The following is a 21,229-nucleotide window of genomic DNA, read 5'->3' on the forward strand; positions in this document are numbered from 1 at the left end:
GAATTACTGTTCACCTGGTTAACAGACAGTATTTATGAGACGTGATCAAACACTATTTTAAACTTGTTCAGTTGTCTGATAACAGAAACAGAGAAATATGTAAGAAACAATGATTAAATCTCAAATACGGCTGAATGAAAACAAAGTTTTGTTCATGCCAACCAGTCAGGCATTTCAGTTTGGACAAAGATCTTTAGAAAAGTAGCCTGTAAAAGTTACTGTGGTCACACATTCATTCTCACACATCAACATAGTTTTCAGAAATCAGACAGGTCATGTTGTGTCTTCCTCCCTGTTTTTTTTTAATCCAACACTCCACATGATTGACGATAGACCACGGAGCAGGGAGCCAGACTGTCTGACGTCCGACCAGGCCGCTGGTACCAGTTCAGAGTGGCAGCTGTCAACACCCACGGGACCAGAGGTTTCACCACACCCAGCCGACACATCCACTCCAGCAGAGGTCAGACGCCTGGTCTTTTGTTACTACAATAATGAGGAACATAAACCCTTAAAAATCCAAAATGTACAGTGGTAAAGATCCTTTAGGAAAATGTGATAACTGATTCAGTAATAGGTTTGTCTTAGGTCTTATGTGTTACAGTCATGGTGGATGTATTGCCATTGTTTTCTGCCCTGAGTGTTTAAAACATCCACAGTATGAATAAGGTGCATTTTACTACTCAACAAGAAAAGAAAGCTTTCGTCAAATTTTTTAAATGAAAATGTCAGCATAATAGATGGTCCTGGGCCCACCGACCAATTGAAACAGCATTTAAATGATCCTTAATTCTAGTTCTCTGGGGTCAGGTTAATCAACATATTCTGTACTGACAGAAAGTGTGAAATTCTAATTTCCCCCTCTTATTTTGACAGATTTAAAAAAAAAAATCACTCCCGGCGCTGCAGCATGGAAGTTTAGAAACTAGAAATTAGTTGAAATTTAACAAGATGCCAAAGTTACAGTGGCTCAGAGGGGCCAACACAAATGCAACAGACAAAACAGGCAAATGAAGATTTACATACATTTACAAACATTTCTGTATGCTGCATACAGAAATGCAAATTTATCATATTTGATCAAATGCAGAAAACACTAGTAATCAAAAGGCTGACGCTAGGTGTACAGCACATACCTCCAATATTACACTCATGCAATCCTGTAGTGTTTCTATACTGTATTTGTATGTGTTTTCTGTATTTTCACTTTCTTTATGCCACATGTGCGGTCATATGTGTTTCTTAATTTGCTTGTATTAAATGTATTTGCAGTGCACTGAGTTCTCTTCATCACTGTGTAGAATCATCAAACACTTAAACAAATGAACACAATAAAAAATAAAAAATGTAGCTTGATGGTGATTGAAACATGAACTGGACAACCAATCACAGGCTAGAGGCTGAATGAAATACAGTATACAAGCATCAACACATACAAGTGGATCAGCAGAGAGCTCAGAGCAAAAGATGTTCAGTCAAGTGTCACACTGTGTGTTGCTGTATGCATGAGTGACTGCATTCATTTGCAGACAATTATGCAAAATTTCTACCTTGAAGGGATTTTTTATTTAATCTCAGAAAAGCAAGGAGCTGTATTTATTTGTAAAACCCAGTTTTAGGAAACTTCATCAATTGAACAAAGAAAGAAAAAGTGTGTGTCTAGACTCAGAGGGTTTAATGGAATAACTGTCATATAGGGAAGATGGTAGATATAACTTTATTATTGCCTGGACTATTTTTTCATTAAAATGGTGGTTTCTTGCAAGTTTTCCAACATGACTTGAATGCAGCATCAGTTTGTAATATTACATTGTCTCAGTGCTTTGTTACTCCACATGGTGAATATTTACAACATCCCTCCACCCTCAGACCCCTCTAGTCCCCCCGCTCCCAATGAGCTGAGAGTGACCAACATGACCTTCGGCCCTGGCAGGGCGGTGTCAGCCCAGCTCCAGTGGAGCATCCTTGCCGACCTGGATGTTCCCGTCCACCACTACAAGGTCAGCTGGAGCTGGACCGCAGTCGGACAGCCCTCGGCTTCATCCCTGACCAAGAGGAAGAAGACAGTCAGAGAGGTGAGGACTGACAGATACAGGATACAGTCCTGTTAGCTTACATCTTCTAACAGTATGAATGTGGCAGATACAGACTGGGCTACACATGACTTGCTTAAATTATATTCTGTAACAAGTGAATCCTTCAGATGTCTGACCAAGCAAATGAATTAAAGGACCAGTGTGTAGGATTTAGTGGCATCTAGTGGTGAGGTTGCAGATTGCAACCAAATAAATACCCCTCCCCTCACCCTCCCCTTCCAAGCGTGTAAGAGAAACTATGGTGGCTGTGAAACTCATGAGAAACGCTAAAGGTCCTCTCTAGAGCCAGTGTTTGATTTGTCTATTCTGGGCTACTGTAGAAACATGGCGGTGCAACATGGCGGACTTCATGGAAGGGGACCCGCTTTCTATGTAGATATAAAGGGCTCATTCTAAGGTAATGAAAACACAATGATTCTTATTTTCAGGTGATTATACACTAATTTAAACATATTTATGACAATATTTCTGCCAATACATCCCCCTAAATCTTACACACTGGTGCTTCAAATAATGGACCGAATCAAACACCCGGGCTCAGATTTAATAAGGCTGCCGCAAATACTGTTAGGGCTGCAAAACCTTGCATTGTTGTATCTTTTAATTTTCAGATGATGTTAATGGTATGGCTGCAGTTGAACTTATATATTTGAATTCACTGCTGCTATTAAGACCCGAGGCTGGGCTGTTTAAGAGCCTAAGCTTTTCATGTTTGAAAAGCAACTGAGTGCAAAACAAGATGTGAAGTTTTCAGCTACTGAGGTTGAAATAGAGGCTGAAGAAACCATGAAGAACATAGTCCACTCAAAGCGAAGGAAATACAAATGTGATATTTAAAGTCACCCTCCACTGAAAAACATGTTTTTACTTCTTGTTCCTACAGTTGAATGTTTGCAGAAGTACAGTGCAGAGTTTGTTTTCACATTCATCTGCTGAAAGTGGAAAGTTTCTCTGTGATCATTCATAATCAGATTTTTAGATGTGGGTCTATGAGCAAGATTTGTGTCATTACAACTAATTTGGAGCCAATCCTCGTTCAAATATTCAATTTACACAAGTGTGATGTGGAAACCGTAAGGATATACACTGAGAATGGACTTTACAGTGAAGTAGGAGACATTTTGTGTCCAGCAGGAAAACTTCTGAAATGAAATACATTTGCATATTCATAGATTATGAATTTTTAATGAGGGAGAAGGAGTAGTATTTTGAGGATTTTAATGTGGTAATTATAATTTTTTGTGGAAAAACTATGTCAGACACACATTATTATTCCAAGCAGAGTATTTTTATATGTCTTAATACATGTCTGGAAGGGCTCCTTAAAGGCAGAAAAACAATGTGTAGACTCATACAAAAGTAATTCCTCTCAATCATCACTGATGAGCCACTAGAAGTGTGTGAGGATGTCTGTATCTGCAGAGACTCTGTCCTCTGCCTGTATTTATTATTTTGCTGTGTTTGGGATGTTTCTGGGCATCAACCTTTGGGCAGTGGGTGTGTGGCCCCCAGCCAAAAAGAGTGCTCAGGATGTGATGGATATTGTGCAACATAGCACTGCACTGCAGCGTAGTGCTTTTGGTGTCATTCCACCTTAAAGTAATTAAACTTTTTAAAAAAAAATTAACGAGTGTAATCCCAAAGTTGTGTCACTATACATGATCTCATGTCTGTGTTGGAAACATCGAGATATGTTAAAAACAACTGTAAAAATCCCAAATGTGAATTAATAAAGGTCCTATAAGATTAGAGAAGGCTGCTTTTTGTCAAGAATTTTCAGCAAATATGATAAGCAGTAATAGGTTTGTCATAGGTCTGTGTTAGTTAGAGAAAATAATAGAAAGGTTTTGTCATTTGTCTTAAAATTTGTATGTTTAAGACGTAAAAAATAAGTGGGCCTGGGCCAACAGAGCAGTTACACCATCATTTAAACACAAATAGTAACAGAGCAACAATAACTCACAATCTTATTGTTCTCCTTGACTGTAACTAACATTAAACAATTTTACCAAAATGTTGAAAAATCTAATTTGTCAGTCATTTTATTTGGGTAAATGTCATGATAATTCTTCTTGACGCAGCTGTTGACACACGGCAGCATGTTCAACCTCTGAGATGTGACAAAGAACGAGGGCACATGGCCACAAGAGAAATAAAAATGCAAAGAGGCAAACAAATATTGATGAGAACAATAATTTTGAGGGTGAACATACACATCTACTCGTTTCAGCTTTCCTCTGTGTATTTACGTATCTGGTCATCTGTGTGTGTGTGTGTGTGTGTGTGTGTGTGTGTGTGTGCAGAGTCAGGTGGAGCTGGACAGCATGCGGTCTAACAGAAACTACAGTGTGGAAGTCCAGGCTGTTTCATACTGGGGACAAACTCAGCTGAAAGGACCACGAGCAGTCCTCCACTTTACCACACAGCGCGGTATGTTAACAGCTATTATCCATTTTTCTAAAAGGAGACTCTGGCATTTAGAATTTCAGCTTGATAACCTTGTCCTAGTGTGGATAAAAGATTTCTGTTTCTTTAAGATGGCATGTTGATGTGGTTAAATGTTCCTTTTGATTTCAGAAATGCATTTTTAAGACCTTTGAATTTTATTTCATACTTTTATAGTGATATTTTACCTGTGGGGCTTAAATATCTAAAATACCTTTCGCCTGTTGGGATGTTAAATCTTTGATCGTCTGTATCTCAGAGCTTCACTCCACTCAGACACAACCTCAACATTCCACACTCACAAACTTATCAGTGTGATGAAGTGAAATCTCCAACTTTGATTCAAAATGTCAAGGTGTTCCTTTCAAAATAATGACAGGCTGACATTCTGAAAAAGGAAAAAAGAAATGCATGTTCTTAACAATTACATGAGTGAATCTTTGTGAAAGCATTGTTATAAAATGTGTTTTGTTGGTGCCCACTTCTCTACTTGCAAAGTTCTCACTGAGATCAAAAAAAGCTGTTAAGCAACTTAAAGTGAACATCATATAGATGTATGCAACATTTACATTCACATACAGTATGTTAGAATATTAATATTCAGTATAAATCTGTATATGGGGCACAAGGTTTGCAAAAACCTTTCATCTTGTTTTCCAACATTTTGGTTCAGAGCTAAGTATCTTAAGAACTGCAGGGCAGACTGAATGAAAGTTTCTGTTGATATACATGCTCCCTGTTGATATTCATGGTCTCCAAAGAGCAAATCGTACCCTGTTACCTTCCCTCTAGTACATCTATTTGGGCAAAATGGCCATTTGTACTCTGTATTAAATAAATAAATCTGTATTAAATCCATGTACAGATTTCCATGACATTTACTTTGCACATCCTGCATTAAAAAATCCTACTTAAGTAAAAGTCTATAATATCAGCAGTGTTGGGAAGGTTACTTTTGAAATGTAAAAGGTTACAGATTACTAGAAACCTTGTTGAATTTCCAGCACTGAAAGACGTTCTTGTCCGACGACATGGCCACCCGCCTTGATGTGGTCAGCTGGTCGCAGGAATGGCAGACTCAGGTTGCTTAGAGCAATGTGCATTGATTTGATTGGCAGACGGGAGGCGGTGCAAATTCAAACAAGAGAACCAGTTGAAAACAATGCTCACAAGCACATATTGCCAAATGAATGGAGCCTGTCAAGACATAGAGACAGTTCCTTGTAATCCATCCTCCCCTTGATGGTTTTACACTCAAGTTTGTCCCAATGACTTTACTGACCAGCGTTGTCCAGAAATATGCCAAAAGAAGGCATTCCTGCATGGTGAAAAGATATTTCCCCTTTAACTATGTGTTGATACAGTTCCCTCAATCAATCAATCAATCATCAATCAATCAATCAATCAATCAATCAATCTTTATTTATATAGCGCCATATCACAACAGAAGTCATCTCAAGGCACTTTTCACATAGAGCAGGTCAAGACCGTACCTCCTAATTAGAAACTTTTTTTTTCTATTCTCAAGCCACCAACACCGCACCACGAAACCCTTCAGGTGACATACTTGATGTGGGGACGCCATTCTACCAGGACGGACAGCTTCGGGTTCATGTTTACTGGCAGAGCAGCACAGGTATGTACAGAAGCTGATGACAGTGTAAAGCACCTACCTGTCAGTTCTATAAACAATACGAAGCTTTCAGAGTCTGATCATCTGTAATTATGCATCACTACAAAGACACTTTGTTTAAGGATGACACAGTGAGATGTAGATTACACGTATGAACATGTAGTGAGCTGGTTAGACACTCAGTCTGACATACTGCGGTTGTTAGTTTGTCTGTTCAGCAGAGACATGTTTGCACTGGGCAGAATGTTCTAAGCCAAGACTCCATTCCCTTTCTGTAGGTTGGAAAATGTTTGACCGCATGAAATGACTTTATAAAAATGGACACAGGTTTACCTAGAGTTCAAAAAAACGAAAAGGATCAAACTTCAGACAGAACAACTGAATACACGCTTGACCTCGACTGCAATAATGTCAAATTAGAAAAGAAATATTCAATATTTTGGGAAATATGTACTTTTGCTGTCTTTTTGCAGACAAGACTGATACCATCTCTGTGTATCCAGTGCACACAAATCTTTCCGTTGACTTTGTACACGCCGCTAAAATTTGCCTTGTGTTCTGTCTGAACACACAGTGAGCTTTAGTGTAATGCTTAATGTGGAAATAAGACCGCTTTGGATTTGTTGGAGGATTTTGCTCTTTTGATGGACCAACATGTCCAAGAAGTTTCTCTGTGTAGTATGGTGTAACTGATATGGAACTTCTCATCCGGGTAAAGCTGCGGATATGCTTCTCCACAGATACACATAAATGTCTCTGTGAACCTACTTAAAGAAGGGTGTTATGGGTAACTGTAGTTCACAGAGACTTGCAGAGGAGTAGATGTATACCTCCCAAGTGTCAACAAGGCATCTCAGCTAGAAGTTTTTTGTTATGAGAATGTTACATGTTTAATATTTTCAGCGGGAAGTTTTCTTTTGGTTCCTGGAACGTTCTAGGTTAATATTCTCTAAAAATATCCTCACAATGTTTATTGATAACATTGTTAGAATATTATACCCAAATGTTCCTTAAAATGTTTTCAACGGGAAGTTTTTTTTGGTTCTCAGAATATTCTAGGATAACGTTCTCTAAAAGCATTCTAAAAATGTTTGTCATTTCAAACAATGTTCCTATAAGGTAAAATGACTCAATGCTCTTCTGAGGATGTTTTGAGAATGTTAGGGCACAATGTTCTAATAATGTTATCATTAAACATTTTTGGGATGTTTTTAGAGAAAGTAATCCTAGAACAATCTGAAAATCAAAAAACAAACTTCCAGGTTAAAACGGTTAAGGAACATTTGGACATAATGTTCTAACAATGTTATCACTAAACATTTTTAAGAGATTGTCACCAAATATTTTGAGAATGTTTTTAGAGAATGTTAACCTAGAACATTCTGAGAACCAAAAAACAAATGTCTCTGAGCACCCCCCGTCCACGTTTGCCTACATGAAGTATATTTAAGCCTATAGACAAGACTCAAGCATATTTCCAAGTGTGCTGGACTCCTGCCTCTGCAGCACAGTAATGAGCAAATTTGCTTTTATAGATCCTTCAGTTGAATTCTACAGAATCCAGTGGGGACCAGAGTATTGTGGACACAACCAGACCAGACCTACAGAAAAGACAGTAACACAGGTACAGTAACCTTCTGAAGTAAAACAAGCTGCACATTAACATGAGCTAAAAAGTAAAAGGATCTTTCATTTATTTCCAGTGCCCATATTGGAATGATGTATTACAAGTTTGCACAAGACAAAGTTTATCCTAATTTTCTCAGTAGTTTTTATTCTATTGATTAGTATGTTTTTGACTACATGGCCCCAATACAAAATAAGATGCCAAATTCTCTACAAGATGCACTCCATTTTTACATAACAATTTTGTCTTTGTCTGATTCTAGGAGAGCTTTGTCAGCCTGCAGGGCTTGCTCTTCTCTTGCAAGTATAAAGTCCTTCTGCAGCCAGTCAGCAAGAAGAGTCGTCCACTGGCAGAGAGCACCAGCTTCTTCACTCCGTCCTGTGCTGCCATCCAGGCCAAGAGTCTGAAACCCATCACCTGTCCTGGAGACACAGGTGAGACTTGTGTTAGCAATATGAGGCGCATTAGTATTAGTATTAATTATTACACATTAGCATTATTATATTTATCATTATTATTTATTTTTTTAAATAAAAGTTTCAAATTCAATTTTAGTTTTTGATGCAGCTCTCCCTGGACTGGTTTAATGTTGAGTTCATGACATGGTAGAAAAAAATAAAAAAAACAAAAAACAAAACATTCAAGTCAGCCCCTCAATGAGTATGTTTACATTCACACTAATATTCTACTGTTATTCCGAATAGACAGGTATATACAGGTAATGTAAACAGCGTATTCCGATTTAGGCCTTATTCCGAATGTAGCATTTTCCGATTGACACGTGGGATATGCTGATATTATTCTGGTTTTAGGAGCGTTCTTTGGACATGCATACAGTACATTCAGAAAATGCATCTCAATTGGGGTTTTTACCGCAGTTTGCGACACATGGCCTCTTGCCCGTTTACCCCTGTGCAGGCAAAATGACATATACTGGAACAGGAAGGCAGACAGAGGAGAGGAGAGTGCATGTAAACAGGAATATTAGTGGAATATTCATTTTCATTAGCCATGCAAGCAGCCTATTAGGAATATTGTCTTTTTCGGAATAAGGGCAAAAAACAGAATATTTTGTGCATGTAAACCTACTCAGTGATGATTTCAAGTTAGAGATATCAGGAATTTGTATGGTCTTAAAACAGGTCACTTATAAAAATGTTAGACGGAAGTATTAATAATGTCCTCAAGTATTAAAATGGGTTATTTTAATAGAGAAAACTTGTTGCATTAAGAATGTGGTTTAGAAATAACAACTCAAACCAGAATAAATAAACCAGAATACAAGACAAACTAGAAAACAACCACAAATGCCATATAATATGTTGAATGTATGTACTGCAAATGAACTTTACAATATAAAAAATGTGCTGAACCACAGTGCAAAATATTCAAAAATAGTTGAGAATCTATTAGCATGTTTAGTCTTTTTTTCATGCTCCTTTTGGCAGTTTGCTCATGCCTCAGGCCTGCTATGAGCATCCATGCACACCAGGAGTATGTCATAGGACTTGTTAACCATCCAACCACCTGTCTTCGTTTAACCCCCTGGCTGTGCTTCCTCCAGCAGTGACCCTGCAGAAGGTCCTGGTGAAGGCAGCCAACCTGACAGCGTCCTTTGAGGTCAGAGGAGGCAACGTGACAGCCATCTTTAGCTGGGATTTATCCCCAGCCACACCTCACCAGCAGCTGACCGGCTACCAGGTGACCTGGGCAGAGGTCATCTCCAGCACTCGCCACAGCAACAACAAGCTGCCCCACAGCCTCATCTCCCAGTCCCAGATCTTACCCCCGGTTAGTACTGCAGCTAATACTGAGTAGCGTATATACAGTATTCATTTTGGCTGAGGTTTCCTTTACTGAGGTAAACCCACCAGTGGTATTACTTTACAGGTGAGATGGGGTCACAGCTATTATGAGGAAAATTGGTACACTTCCAATTAATTAATTCCCAGTTAAATACAAGTCTAACCCCAAGAGTGGCAAACAAACAATTCAACACATGTGGAAAATAAAATTTCCAATAATGATATAATTATTTATTTATTTGAGTTTAAATTAAATTTTTCTTTCAAAAAAATTCCTAATTCCCCAATAATTAGTGCCATATTACAAAGTTCTTTGCAGGAAATGTCCAATAAAATTATTAGGAAATTACAGACCTGTATAATAAAGTATCATGTAACAGGTTTCCATTAAAGATTTTATATATTGAAAAAATCGACAACTTTTAAACCATCCAAATTAAATTAAAAAGGATTCATAATTTTGGCATCTGAATTTTATTTCAGGACTTTTAGAGAGATCTTTGAAACAGAATTTATACTTTTATGCTAGGAAATATTTACAAAATCTATAATCTATCAGTTGAATAAATAAAATATTTTATATATTTTTGAGTTTATTTGGGTGTCTTGTCATTGTTGGAGGAGGGGCGGGTTGGGGGTGGGGTGTATTAGGAGGACTTGGACTCACAGTCCTAAGTATATCTGAAATCCTGGGTAGAGCCCTGAAGTGTAAAAGTGGTACTGTGGTATATTGATTTGTAGTTTAATGCAGTTCACTACTTTCTAACCGCAGGCGCATTGTTGGAAGATAGTTTCATAGAGGAAACAAAATTTTAAAAGTGGGAAATTTAATATATATACTATATAACATATATTACTCTACTGCTACAGATAAACAGGCCAAAATAAAATGTTAAAAAGAGGACACAGACAGAAAAGGAAATTGATTTTAAAATGATGCATGGATACCATTTAATGGCAACTTGAAAATGGGAAATTTTAAAATGAAAATGGCATTGAAAAAAGACACATATAATGAAGGTTAAAATATTTTTGTTGTTTTTTTAGGGTATTTTTTGTCATTTCATTTTGGTGTCATTTTCAGTTCCTTTCCTTTTTTAAAATTTATTCAGGATAAGTAGAAGTACTAAATAAATCTTTTTTTCTGTTTCTGGTAAAGTTCTCTGTGCAATGTTTCTGTGAGTTTAATGCAGATTCAGATTCGACATTTCCCTGTAGTCAAATCTCAAAGTTCACTGGGCTGACAAACACTTTTCTAACCTGTTTAGTCTGAAGCCTCCCAACAATTTCACACACCTTGAGCATTTTAAACAGTGTCTTGTGCTTCCCCCTCCTCACTGTGTTTGTCCTCTCTTTGCAGGATGGCAATGTTCTGGTGGTGTCAGGCCTGCACCCAGCCAGTCTGTACAGGCTAGAGGTCCAGGCCATCACAGCAGAAGGTGAAGGTCCTGCAACCAGCAGAACCTTCCAGACTCCTGGATACCAGAGCAGCCTGAAGCACAGTAAGCACTGACTCACTAATGTTTTTGCAATGACCTGATATGCAATCACATGGCCTCTTGCAGTATTTGTAAGTAGTCAAGTGGCTACTTTTGTGACGTATTTCCTTTAACTGTCACGGTGCCCAAGTACTCGCTAAGACTGCAAGAGTGTGAAGAGTTTATCGGCTAGGGCTACTGGCCAGGCTACTGTACCTGGTGTAATCAAGCTAAAATGATTTGCTGGAGTCACAGTTACAGTCAGATGACTGCATGACCTGAGAGAATAAATACAATTAATGAAAAATATATCTGATAACCATCTGTGCAGATTCTGTTTTAACTGTTTGGTGTTTTGGCATTAATAATTCATGCTGAATTCCAACATGTGATAAACTTCAGCTGTTTCCTGTCTATTGATTATTGTTGGTTCTAAGACCAAAATCAACCATTGTTGCACTACCGCCAACAAATTGGACTGGCGTTGCACAATGTACCGTGGTGAATTATGGGATACACTTGACTCGGAATACCTCTCCGAAGTGGTATTAGGAGAAGTGTGCATCAAGTGTGAGTTAAGTGTAGTGTGTGTTGGCATATTTCAGACATGGGACACACTTGGCTACTACCTTGCAGTGCATGAATGTGCACTGAAGTGCTCAAGACTTCAAGTGTGAGTACTGAGACGCACCCTAGCTCAGCTTCAGTCTGAGCTGAGAGCTAATCAGCTGGGATGATTGAAAACACCTGTGTGGGTGGTCAGAGCCTTTAATCTTCAGGCAGAAACAAGATGTGCAAGCTGGCTCTAAAATGATGAAAATAAGCCCAGTGCTCTGGTCATCTTCCCCTTTAAAGTTTCTTCTACACTTTCAAAAAGAAGTGCTTTGATTTTAGAGTAGAACACTTTAGAAGACCTAAATTAATTTGTTAGATAGAAACAGATATTAGTTTTTACTAATAATTGTCTTCTCTCCTCTAATTCAGGGACCAGGCTGAGGAAGCATCACCATGAACAGCCGATCATTGAGAGGCACTGAGCCCAGACAGCCAATCAGCCTGCATGAACCAAGTTTCCCAAACTTAGGATGACAATGAAGCTTCACCAGCTTCATGATCAAGGCAAATTCTTCATCACAACTGGCGGCCATTTAAATCTTTCCCTGCAATACCCTACAGTGGACCAGGCTGTTACTGTTAATGCTACACAGGCTGTAGAATTTTGATATCAGTGAGACCATGACTGACAATATTGGCAGCCTCTACTGGCATGTACACTAGTTTTTAAATGGTGAGCCACCAGGACAGATTTGGCACAATAACTGTTGGACTGCTTTATGTCATTTTCCACCCTTTTTTTTAGTAAAACCAGCCATACTACAGCTAGAAGTATCTATATTGTAGTATTCAACTGGAGCACAGTGAATGATAATACCAGTACTATGAGGCTGCCAATCATCTACCATGGTCTTATTGATTTACAGTTACTTTTCAGAGGTGTTACTGTTAATCTGCCACTTAGATGTAATAGACCAACAACAAAGAAAACCACTCTGAAACAGCAGTACGGTTTTATGCAAGTCATGTTAAAGAAGTGGTACTTCCCTTTGACTCCCAGCTGAGAGATGAATCTTAGCACTTGTTTGTGATATGTGGGTGTGCATCATAATAACATGTAGATACAGTAGCTATACCATTTTCATTAACTGTAGGGCTGGGTATTGTTGAGAATTTTTTGATAAGGGTATCAATACAAAACCTAAATGTGGGTACTGATATGAAGAAAATGTCCACATAGGTTCTAATTTGACTTTAAAAAGCATGTGTCGTCTGCTGGACTGCTCTCTCTATCAGCTTTCATTGCTGTCCACACCTAAACCTGTGGTGTCAAAGCAGGTGTTTTCCACCAGCTGCTATAGAAAGAAAACACCTGCTGTGGCATCACCAACATGGTCAGATTAATGTTGTTTGGCCCCCATTCCACCCTTTGTGCTTTGTGTATGTATTCGGTCACCTCCAAGTTCCCATCAACACAGGACTCCAATGCTGGAAGACCACCAGTAAGATTAAGACAATTGACTTCAACATTACTTTATTTAGGAATATGCACCATGTGAGCACAATACAAACTACAAGACAGGGCCAAGTGACTATGAACCCTTTTTGACCAAGTAGTGCCAGAAGTTAAGGAGCCACAGGAACTAAACCAGGAACTAAAAGTCCACTTTGAGTATCTGATGAACCGCTTCCTGTCGCCCCTGTGTTCACTTGTGGTCTCTGTAGCAGCCTGAGGTTTGTGTTTGACTAGTCAGTGACATCCAACACTGCAAACTCCACCCGAATAGGTCTCAGGCCATTAGAGAGTATAATCTCCAGAGCAGAGAATTTTTGGGCCCAGGAACCAAATTAAGTTCCTGAAAAGTGTCTGGGCCCCTAGAAAAAGTTCTTGGTGTGAAAACAGACTATGTTGATAATAGGCCTGGGCAAAAAAACGATAGCAATATGTACCAGTGATAGACACTTCATCAATAGCAATAAGAAAATTGTTTGTTTCACTTAAGTGCATTAAATGCAAATCACAGTGAAAGCACATAAAGAATACGTAATGCTCAGTTGCAGGAACAGACCACCAGTGTACTCCCTCCCTGGCTCATAAACAGCCTTTCTTGATAATGGAGCATGCTACAAGTAACGCAAACAGCCAGTCATTTCATAGATCTGTTGTTTGGTTGCACCAGACACAGCATGGAGTGAGAAAATGAGTGCAGACAGTGAGGAAATTGTTGATAAAAAAGGACATAACGTGGTTAAATTCAAAATAAAGTGGTTAATCAACCTTTTTTCTCCTGGTCAAAAAATAGGTCATTAAAAATGATCAATAATTATCAGTGTTGACTGAAATTAAACATTTTATTATGATAAATTTTTCAGCTATATCGCCCAGCCCTAGTTGATATTGTACTTTAGTGGTGCAAATTCCTAAACAATTGTTTTGCTTTTCATGAACAACCATTTGACACACTAGGGTAATGGGGGCTCTTGGGGGTCTGAAGCATAGACTGTATATGCAGATGGACGTGGTGAGGTGTGATGTCACCCGTTGGTTTCATTGGAGCCTGTTTAAAGCCCAGAGTTGCAGTTTATGGTCAGCGCCATCTTTTAGGATTGATCGAATATTACCCCTAAATTGCGCAGGTTGGAGTGGGCAGCGGAGGAAAGAGGTCCAATACTTTTTATAATCACAGGGGCAACCTTTTCTGGGGCAAAAATCAGAATCTCTGTCTTATCAGCATTGAGCTGTAGAAAGTTGCCTGCCATCCAGTCTTTAATAGTGTTAAGACAGTCCAGGAGCCTGGATAGCCTGAAAGCCTCACTAGGTTTGAAGGAGAAGTGGAGTTGGATATCATCTGCATAAAGATAGTAAGCAACATCAAATCTGCTGATTATCTGTCCCAAATGTGGCAAATATAGAGAGAATAACAGGGGCCCCAGAACCGAACCTTGTGGGACACCACAAAACAGTGGAGAGGAATCAGATACAAAGTCCCAATAGAGACGGAAAAACTTCTGTCAATGAGATAAAATAAAATCCAGTCCAGTGCTGTGCCTGATATATCTTTTTGACAAGAACGGGAGTTTAGATATGGGCCTGTAATTCTTTGGCAGAGCAGGATCTAAGTTCGGTTTCTTTAATATGGGCTGGATAGTGGCATGTTTAAGATAGGATGAGACACACCCTGAAGACACTGAGGAGTTGACAATAACTAATATAGCGGGGACAATAATTGGCAAAACTTGTAAAAACAGAGAAGATGGCATTACGTCCATTGGGCTAGAGGATAACATCATTTTCCTAATCAATACTATGAGATCCTGTGAGCTGATTGGTTGGAAAGACTCCAGAACTGCAGGAGATAGAGTGAGCACAGCAGCACAGCACAGCAGCAGTCATTTTCCCCCTTGTGATGTAGTGTTGGATTACTCTGTGATATAACTAGCTGTACAAGTCTTCCTTAATAAAATATAGTATAAATTAAGAAAATGTTAATTTCAGTCCGATCAAACAATTAAACTTGATTAAGAATGACTTTTAGTACTCTTCAGTTTGTCATGCTGCTGACACAATTCACTATGTTGTCAAAATGCAGGTTTGATACCCAGCCCTCATTCCCTGCTGTATCATTTCCAACTCCTTTTGATAGCATTGCATGCAAACGCCCAAGTGTTCATAGTGTTGTCAGTGTCATTGAGTGGTACCTTCAGTATATTTTAAAAACCTGACCTGACCTTATTTCCTGCAACTGATTCCCTGATGAGATGTATTGTGTTGTAAATGACATGTAGTTCCTCTGTACTCTGTAAATGCTGTATATAATGTTTGACTGTATTTATTAGTTGTGCTATATTTGTGTCTGGACGAGTGTCGACTGTAAACATAGAACATCTGTACTGTGTGTGTTCTCAGCCTTTTGTAAACCACCAGAGACCCTGTACAAAGATGTTTTTTAACTAAAGATAAATTCCATGTCAATATGTGTACAGCCTACTTTGCACACGTGCCATTTTTAATCTACTTTTTATTTGATCTTTTTTCTTTCCTCTCCCTCATCAGCGATTTTTCCGTCAGTGACCTTTGTCCATTCAGAGAATTTATAATGATGGTGTAACAGAGCCTGTATTCCTGTGGGGAGAAGCAAAGCCATGAGAAAACAAAGATCTGCACTCTAATTCTACCTCCATTATTCTTGAGTTGGTGCGCAAACAAAAGGTTTGAAGAACCCCTGGGGGATACAGCATGTGGTAATAAGAATGTGTACACTGCACACACATACACAGCTGGGAAACTCAATGCTCAGCAATGATTGCATCATGCCTCATTCCCATGCATATACACATTCTGATGGTCTTTTTCATTGTTGTGTGTGTGTGTGTGTGTGTATGTGTGCTTGTGTGTGTCGCTGCACAGGTAGACATGTTAATATGTTAACACACTTGCTACACAAAACATTTTCTGTTACTCCCATAGACATAAAGAATATAAGTTCTCAGTTCCACATATCATCCTGTCAAGAGCAGCTATGTTTGGGCTTCCTAATGCTCCGTGTATGTTAATGAAGCTCAGATGTAGTGTATCTGCATGATGGAGTATCATCTGAAATATTTGCCTGCAACATGACAGAGAATGGAGGTTCTGCAGGAGGAAGCTGAACATACGCAGACACATTGTGCAAGGAGTCCATTTGGATAAAGAATAGCTGAGCCTCAAGCGTAAAAAAAAACATCTTTACCAAGGATTTATGACCATTTCAAGGTTTTTCCCCGACCAGCCTAAATATGTTTACCAAGGCGGAGGGAGGGACTGAGAGAGGACAACTGCAGAAGAAAAAAGAATAGGAAAAATATTGCAGTGAGAGTATAGATGAAATGTAAAAGAAATGACAATGTAGAGGAGGAAATAAAAGGAGGAATAAATAAATAAGAGGAAATAAAATGACAATCGACTGCATTTTTCTCAAAGGAGCAATTCACGGATTTTACACATCAATTTGCTGGTCGTGGTTAGTTCTACTCAGCCTGTGAAGGCAGTTGTATAGTGTCCTCTATGTCTCTGGAGGAGCTTTGTCAAGTCTGAGAGATCTGAGGGTTTGAGAGATGCAGGCATTTATCAGGCTGGGAGGGCGTAGATATTGGTTTATGCCCAATCAGAACTAGTTCATATGTCATGTTCTCTGACCACGTCAGAAATCAAGTGTTTAGTTGTTCTGAATGGCTACATTAGGGGGAGACATGATGTCATTTGAATACAGAGATAATGGCGCACATTTTCAGACAGTTTCTCCTACAAGGCATATGACATTGATTCTCTCTTGACTCTCTTCTTGACTTAGAAAAAGTGTAACACTCACCCACCAATATCTCAAAATAATGTTAACAGTATTGAGTTGGTACTGATTCACAATTAATAACTAAAAAGTGAAGGAATTTAAGTATCCTGATTCAATATGTTAATAGAATAGCCACCAAATTGCACTTTGACTGAAATTCACAACAGCCAAACTTTTTGCAAACAACAAAATTGTATGCCTTTGATCTAACTTTCCAAACCAAGACCTACTAAAGTAACTGTATGATTCATGCTGGAGAGTTAAAGGCCTGTGTTTCTTCCAGGTGGGTGTGCCAAAGCTAGTCACTAACTGTGTCTGTTTGCTGTTTGGTGCTGAGCAGGTAGTGTACAGTGGGTTGTAGGAGCTTTTTCTCTGAAAACAGCTGCCTACTACAGCCGAAAACGATGCTATGAGAGCACTGAGAGTGAACCAAAACAGTAAAGCAGCCGGACAGATAAACAATGAGCTGAAAGCGTGTGTGCTCAGATCCTCATGGACTTGTGGTATTAAAAACATTGGAACAGCCACACTGAACATGTTTGATTCCACTCCACAGTGGTAGAACATAGTGGAAAACATGTGATGCTTACTTTGGATCATATTATAGGCTAACTTTATCAGACACATGTAACTTTACTGTAGTTAAGATGCAGAATAAAGTGATGGCTGGAGTCAAGGTTGGCTTATAAAAAATGACATGCTTTGGTAGAGATAGATTTGATCCAGTGTATTCTGTGTTTCTTCAAACTGACATATTGGTCTTATCATGTACTTGTTCACTGAAATGGGAAAAATAAAGTTCTGATACAGAGGGAGCGGTTTTATCCTCTACATTTAGCAAAATGTACTTTTATGACTCATGGCACGGACAGAGGCAGTTTTATTGAGTGAGTATTTTACTGTAGGCATTTGATTTTTTTATTTCAATAACTCTCAGAAGGAAAGTTAGAAATGAAATATCATTTATCAATTAATTTTCTTTAAGTCCCTAAACTTAACAATCAGCTTAAACCTAAATTGAAAATTGAACCATTTGATCAGTGGCTGAGGGTTCTATGAAGCCATGCATCCAGGCACTCTTCATGGACAAACCTTTGTACCTGTATGTTGTTTTCATTTTAAATTCTTTTCACTTAAAATTATTTTTTTATTTAAAAATACATATATCTGGATTTATAGATAACAATATGTAGAAGAGCACACCCCTAAAAAGACACCAGAGCCTAACCAATAAGAAGTGTTACTCATGCCTCTCTAAAGTCATTCTCCCGTGACAATAGCATATTACTAACTCCTCAGAAAGTGGCAGCTTGATGTGAATTCAACAAACAATATCCATAAATTTGTGGGTGTTAAACATTGTTTGCTATAACTTTCCGGGTCACCTTCTGGGGAAATGTGCATTTAATTTTCTGCATTCTTAAATGATTTTGCTCTAGAGAGGCTGCAGATCCCACTGAGTGTGGGATATTGCACAACATCTCATGCATGGTGTGAGCTCAGAGTGTTCAGAAGTGGCCCCCTCCCCTCCCCGAACACTCCAAGAACTTGGCCTTGGTCGAGAGGACTCTTTCAGGAAGAAAAAATTGTACTCTTGATGTGTTAAACATCAAAGGCAATGTGTTATTTTCTCCTTGAAATGGGCCGTGTGAAACGTGCATTTAAAGGAATTGGAATGAGTTGGAGCCCCGCTGCGTCCAGGCCGGCATGGGGCCGAGCGGGAAATGTTTTATGTCTATATGTTTGTTAGAAATGCATTCTTTTGATTATGACTCTGCACTTTAATCTGATAGCACACATCTGTTGGAGACACTCACACTGCAAGCATCTCCCCGTTTCTCTCTCAGGCATTCATTTAGGGGTTTGTGATCATGTGGACAACCATAATTAATGATAACAATATCCAAAATGGTGCTCCAGCACTTGTGATGCTCAGAGGAATGTTTTAGCCCTCCACACATCATGATTTTATTGATTATATGACAGGCAGGCGCTGCTTTGGTAATAATGTCCTGTGTCTGTCTTTACTTATTTAGTAGTGGTGTGAACAGTTTACAAGGACAGAGAGGACATAGAGATTTGATAATGAATTCTTGGCTCTTAATGAGCAAGAAGACCTTGGCATGGAAATGCTATTTCCAATTTAATTTGATGGAATGCGCCCTGCCCTGTGAAGTCCTCTCCCATCCTGTTTATCTGCTGGTTCCTCTGTCTCTCTGCACACAATATACTCCACACACTGAGGTAAGTGTGTGTGTGTGTGTGTGTGTGTGTGTCATCTGCCAGACAATATTTCTCATTGTATTCAGGTGCAGCTGAACCTATGATTTACCCCGCATAATGACACTCACATAAGAAACTGAATGTATGATTATAGAGGCAGCATTATGGTATAATAACCATATTTTTACTGTCTCAATCTGACAAGCTCTGTAATATAACTGCAGTGTTTTTGAGAACAGTTGCAAAAACCCTTCAGAAGTCTGTAGATCTCTTTTACTGTACATCAAAACCCTTAAAGATGGCTTTATATTCTGTATTATTGTCTTCAAAATGGCTCTACAGTACAGAGGGAAAAAAGATAGTTCAGTAAGTGTTGTTTGGTTTGAGTGAACCCCACAATTAATTACAATCTCATCTGACACTGATGATTAAGAACAATTTGCTCAAAGTAAACCTGGTTTAATTGCACCAAAACTCAGAAAGTACCACGTTCAGATACAATATAGAAAGAATGCAATTGTGATTTTCCTACTATATGATATAATATTTATGAGCAAAGACCTTGCCAAATCTGTAGTGCCCCCAAATTTCCTTGCAGTTTACTACTGTGAGCAACGAAAACAACAGAATCAGCAAGGTTAACCTCAAAATAGTGGTTTTATACATGGTTGCTGATTCTTTTTTTGTCCGTTCAGTTCCTCAGGAGTTTTGTGTTTCAGATAGTGATAATATACACAACCATTATGTGTCTGCCAGATGGTGGGGACAAGGACATGGACAAGATGGGAACAGGCAATGGATTTCATGGTCCGGCTTGTGGCGGGCTGAACCCCTCTTCATCAGATTTCTCATTCAGTGTGTGTATGATGTTCTGCACAGCTTCTTACTTCTTCTGTTGGGGCAAGGTTGAAGCACCAACATGTCCCTTGTGCCAAAAAAGAGGAACACTTTCCTCGGCTGCTGTCCTAAAGCACTGGGGGAGGGAGAGTCCATCTACTGTAACATCTACCAGATTAAGTGTCTCCGACCACCGAGATGCGGAATTACCTTTGTGAGAGCAGCCCAAATGAAAGCCCAAGCAGGCCTCCTTGGAACTGACTGGCCAACGAGGGTGGACCTTAGACCAGAAATCAAGCTTATCTTCAAAATATCTAAGCAGGTGGTCATGCTGCAGCTTACAGTGCCCTTGGAGGAGCAGATGGAGGAAGCCAGCGAAAGGAAAAGGAGGATGTATGTGGAACTGTTGGAAGAGTGCCGCAGACGGGGGTGGTACACACGGTGCATTCCCATTGAAGTGGGGGGTAGGGGCTTTGCGAGCAAATCGCTATGCAATGCCTACAGCCTCCTGGGCATCACTGGTGCACATAAAAGAAAAGCCATCAGCAGATATTCAGAGGCAGCGGATCAGGAGGGAAAAGCCATGGACTAATGTCTCCTGGACATAGGCCAGGAACTGATCACTCCCGGTCAGGTCACCTGGATGATGGTGTCTTAAATTGAAAGACCCGAATTACCTGATGACCCCAGGTACTATTACTGATGTGTCCAAGTGCATCAGTAGATGTATGTAACTATCATGCCTGTAAAATAATCATCTGCTCTGAAGCTGAATTAGATTTAATGGATAAGTTTGGATTTTTTTCAAGTCTGTCTTAATCCAACACTCACATGCCATATGTACATTTAAAGAGTTATTTGTTGCTGTAATCATAGAAAATTTAAGTTGGTATCTTCCAAAGTTCCAAACTTTTTTTGGGCAGATAGTGTTCCCTTGCTGGGTCTTGGTGGAGGGATTCATAGGTTTGATGCCAGGACAAAACATCAAAACACCTACACATGACTGCCAGGACAAAGATAGCCACTTGATTTGTCTAACACAGACCACTGACACCTCATATTAGTTTCAGCTGAACTTGAGAGTTTTTTACACAGACAGAGACATCGATATCACAGTAAAAAGAGATCACTTCACAACCAGTATGGAGAGGAGAAATGATTACAATGACCAGTTACTCTTTATAGCCTTTGAATGTTGACAAG

At 39.1% G+C, this 21,229-nt stretch overlaps 1 protein-coding gene across 2 annotated transcripts in view; it reads left to right on the plus strand.

The window, feature by feature from the left end:
- The window catches only part of anos1a (anosmin 1a), a 40,135-nt gene extending 24,523 nt beyond the window's left edge, over positions 1 to 15,612 (plus strand). The window contains exons 6-14 of one of the 2 annotated variants that reach the window (XM_067583339.1): positions 334 to 463; positions 1,870 to 2,075; positions 4,400 to 4,526; positions 6,070 to 6,177; positions 7,710 to 7,798; positions 8,064 to 8,235; positions 9,366 to 9,592; positions 10,967 to 11,108; positions 12,069 to 15,612. In XM_067583339.1, coding sequence (XP_067439440.1) covers positions 334 to 463; positions 1,870 to 2,075; positions 4,400 to 4,526; positions 6,070 to 6,177; positions 7,710 to 7,798; positions 8,064 to 8,235; positions 9,366 to 9,592; positions 10,967 to 11,108; positions 12,069 to 12,121 — 1,254 coding nt within the window. In that variant the 3' untranslated portion in view covers positions 12,122 to 15,612. The remainder of the gene's footprint in view (positions 1 to 333; positions 464 to 1,869; positions 2,076 to 4,399; positions 4,527 to 6,069; positions 6,178 to 7,709; positions 7,799 to 8,063; positions 8,236 to 9,365; positions 9,593 to 10,966; positions 11,109 to 12,068) is intronic. The other variant, XM_067583340.1, reaches the window with a different exon arrangement.
- Positions 15,613 to 21,229: the final 5,617 nt, after the last annotated feature.

Source organism: Thunnus thynnus, chromosome 24 (genome assembly GCF_963924715.1).
Source record: "Thunnus thynnus chromosome 24, fThuThy2.1, whole genome shotgun sequence".
NCBI lineage: Eukaryota > Metazoa > Chordata > Actinopteri > Scombriformes > Scombridae > Thunnus > Thunnus thynnus.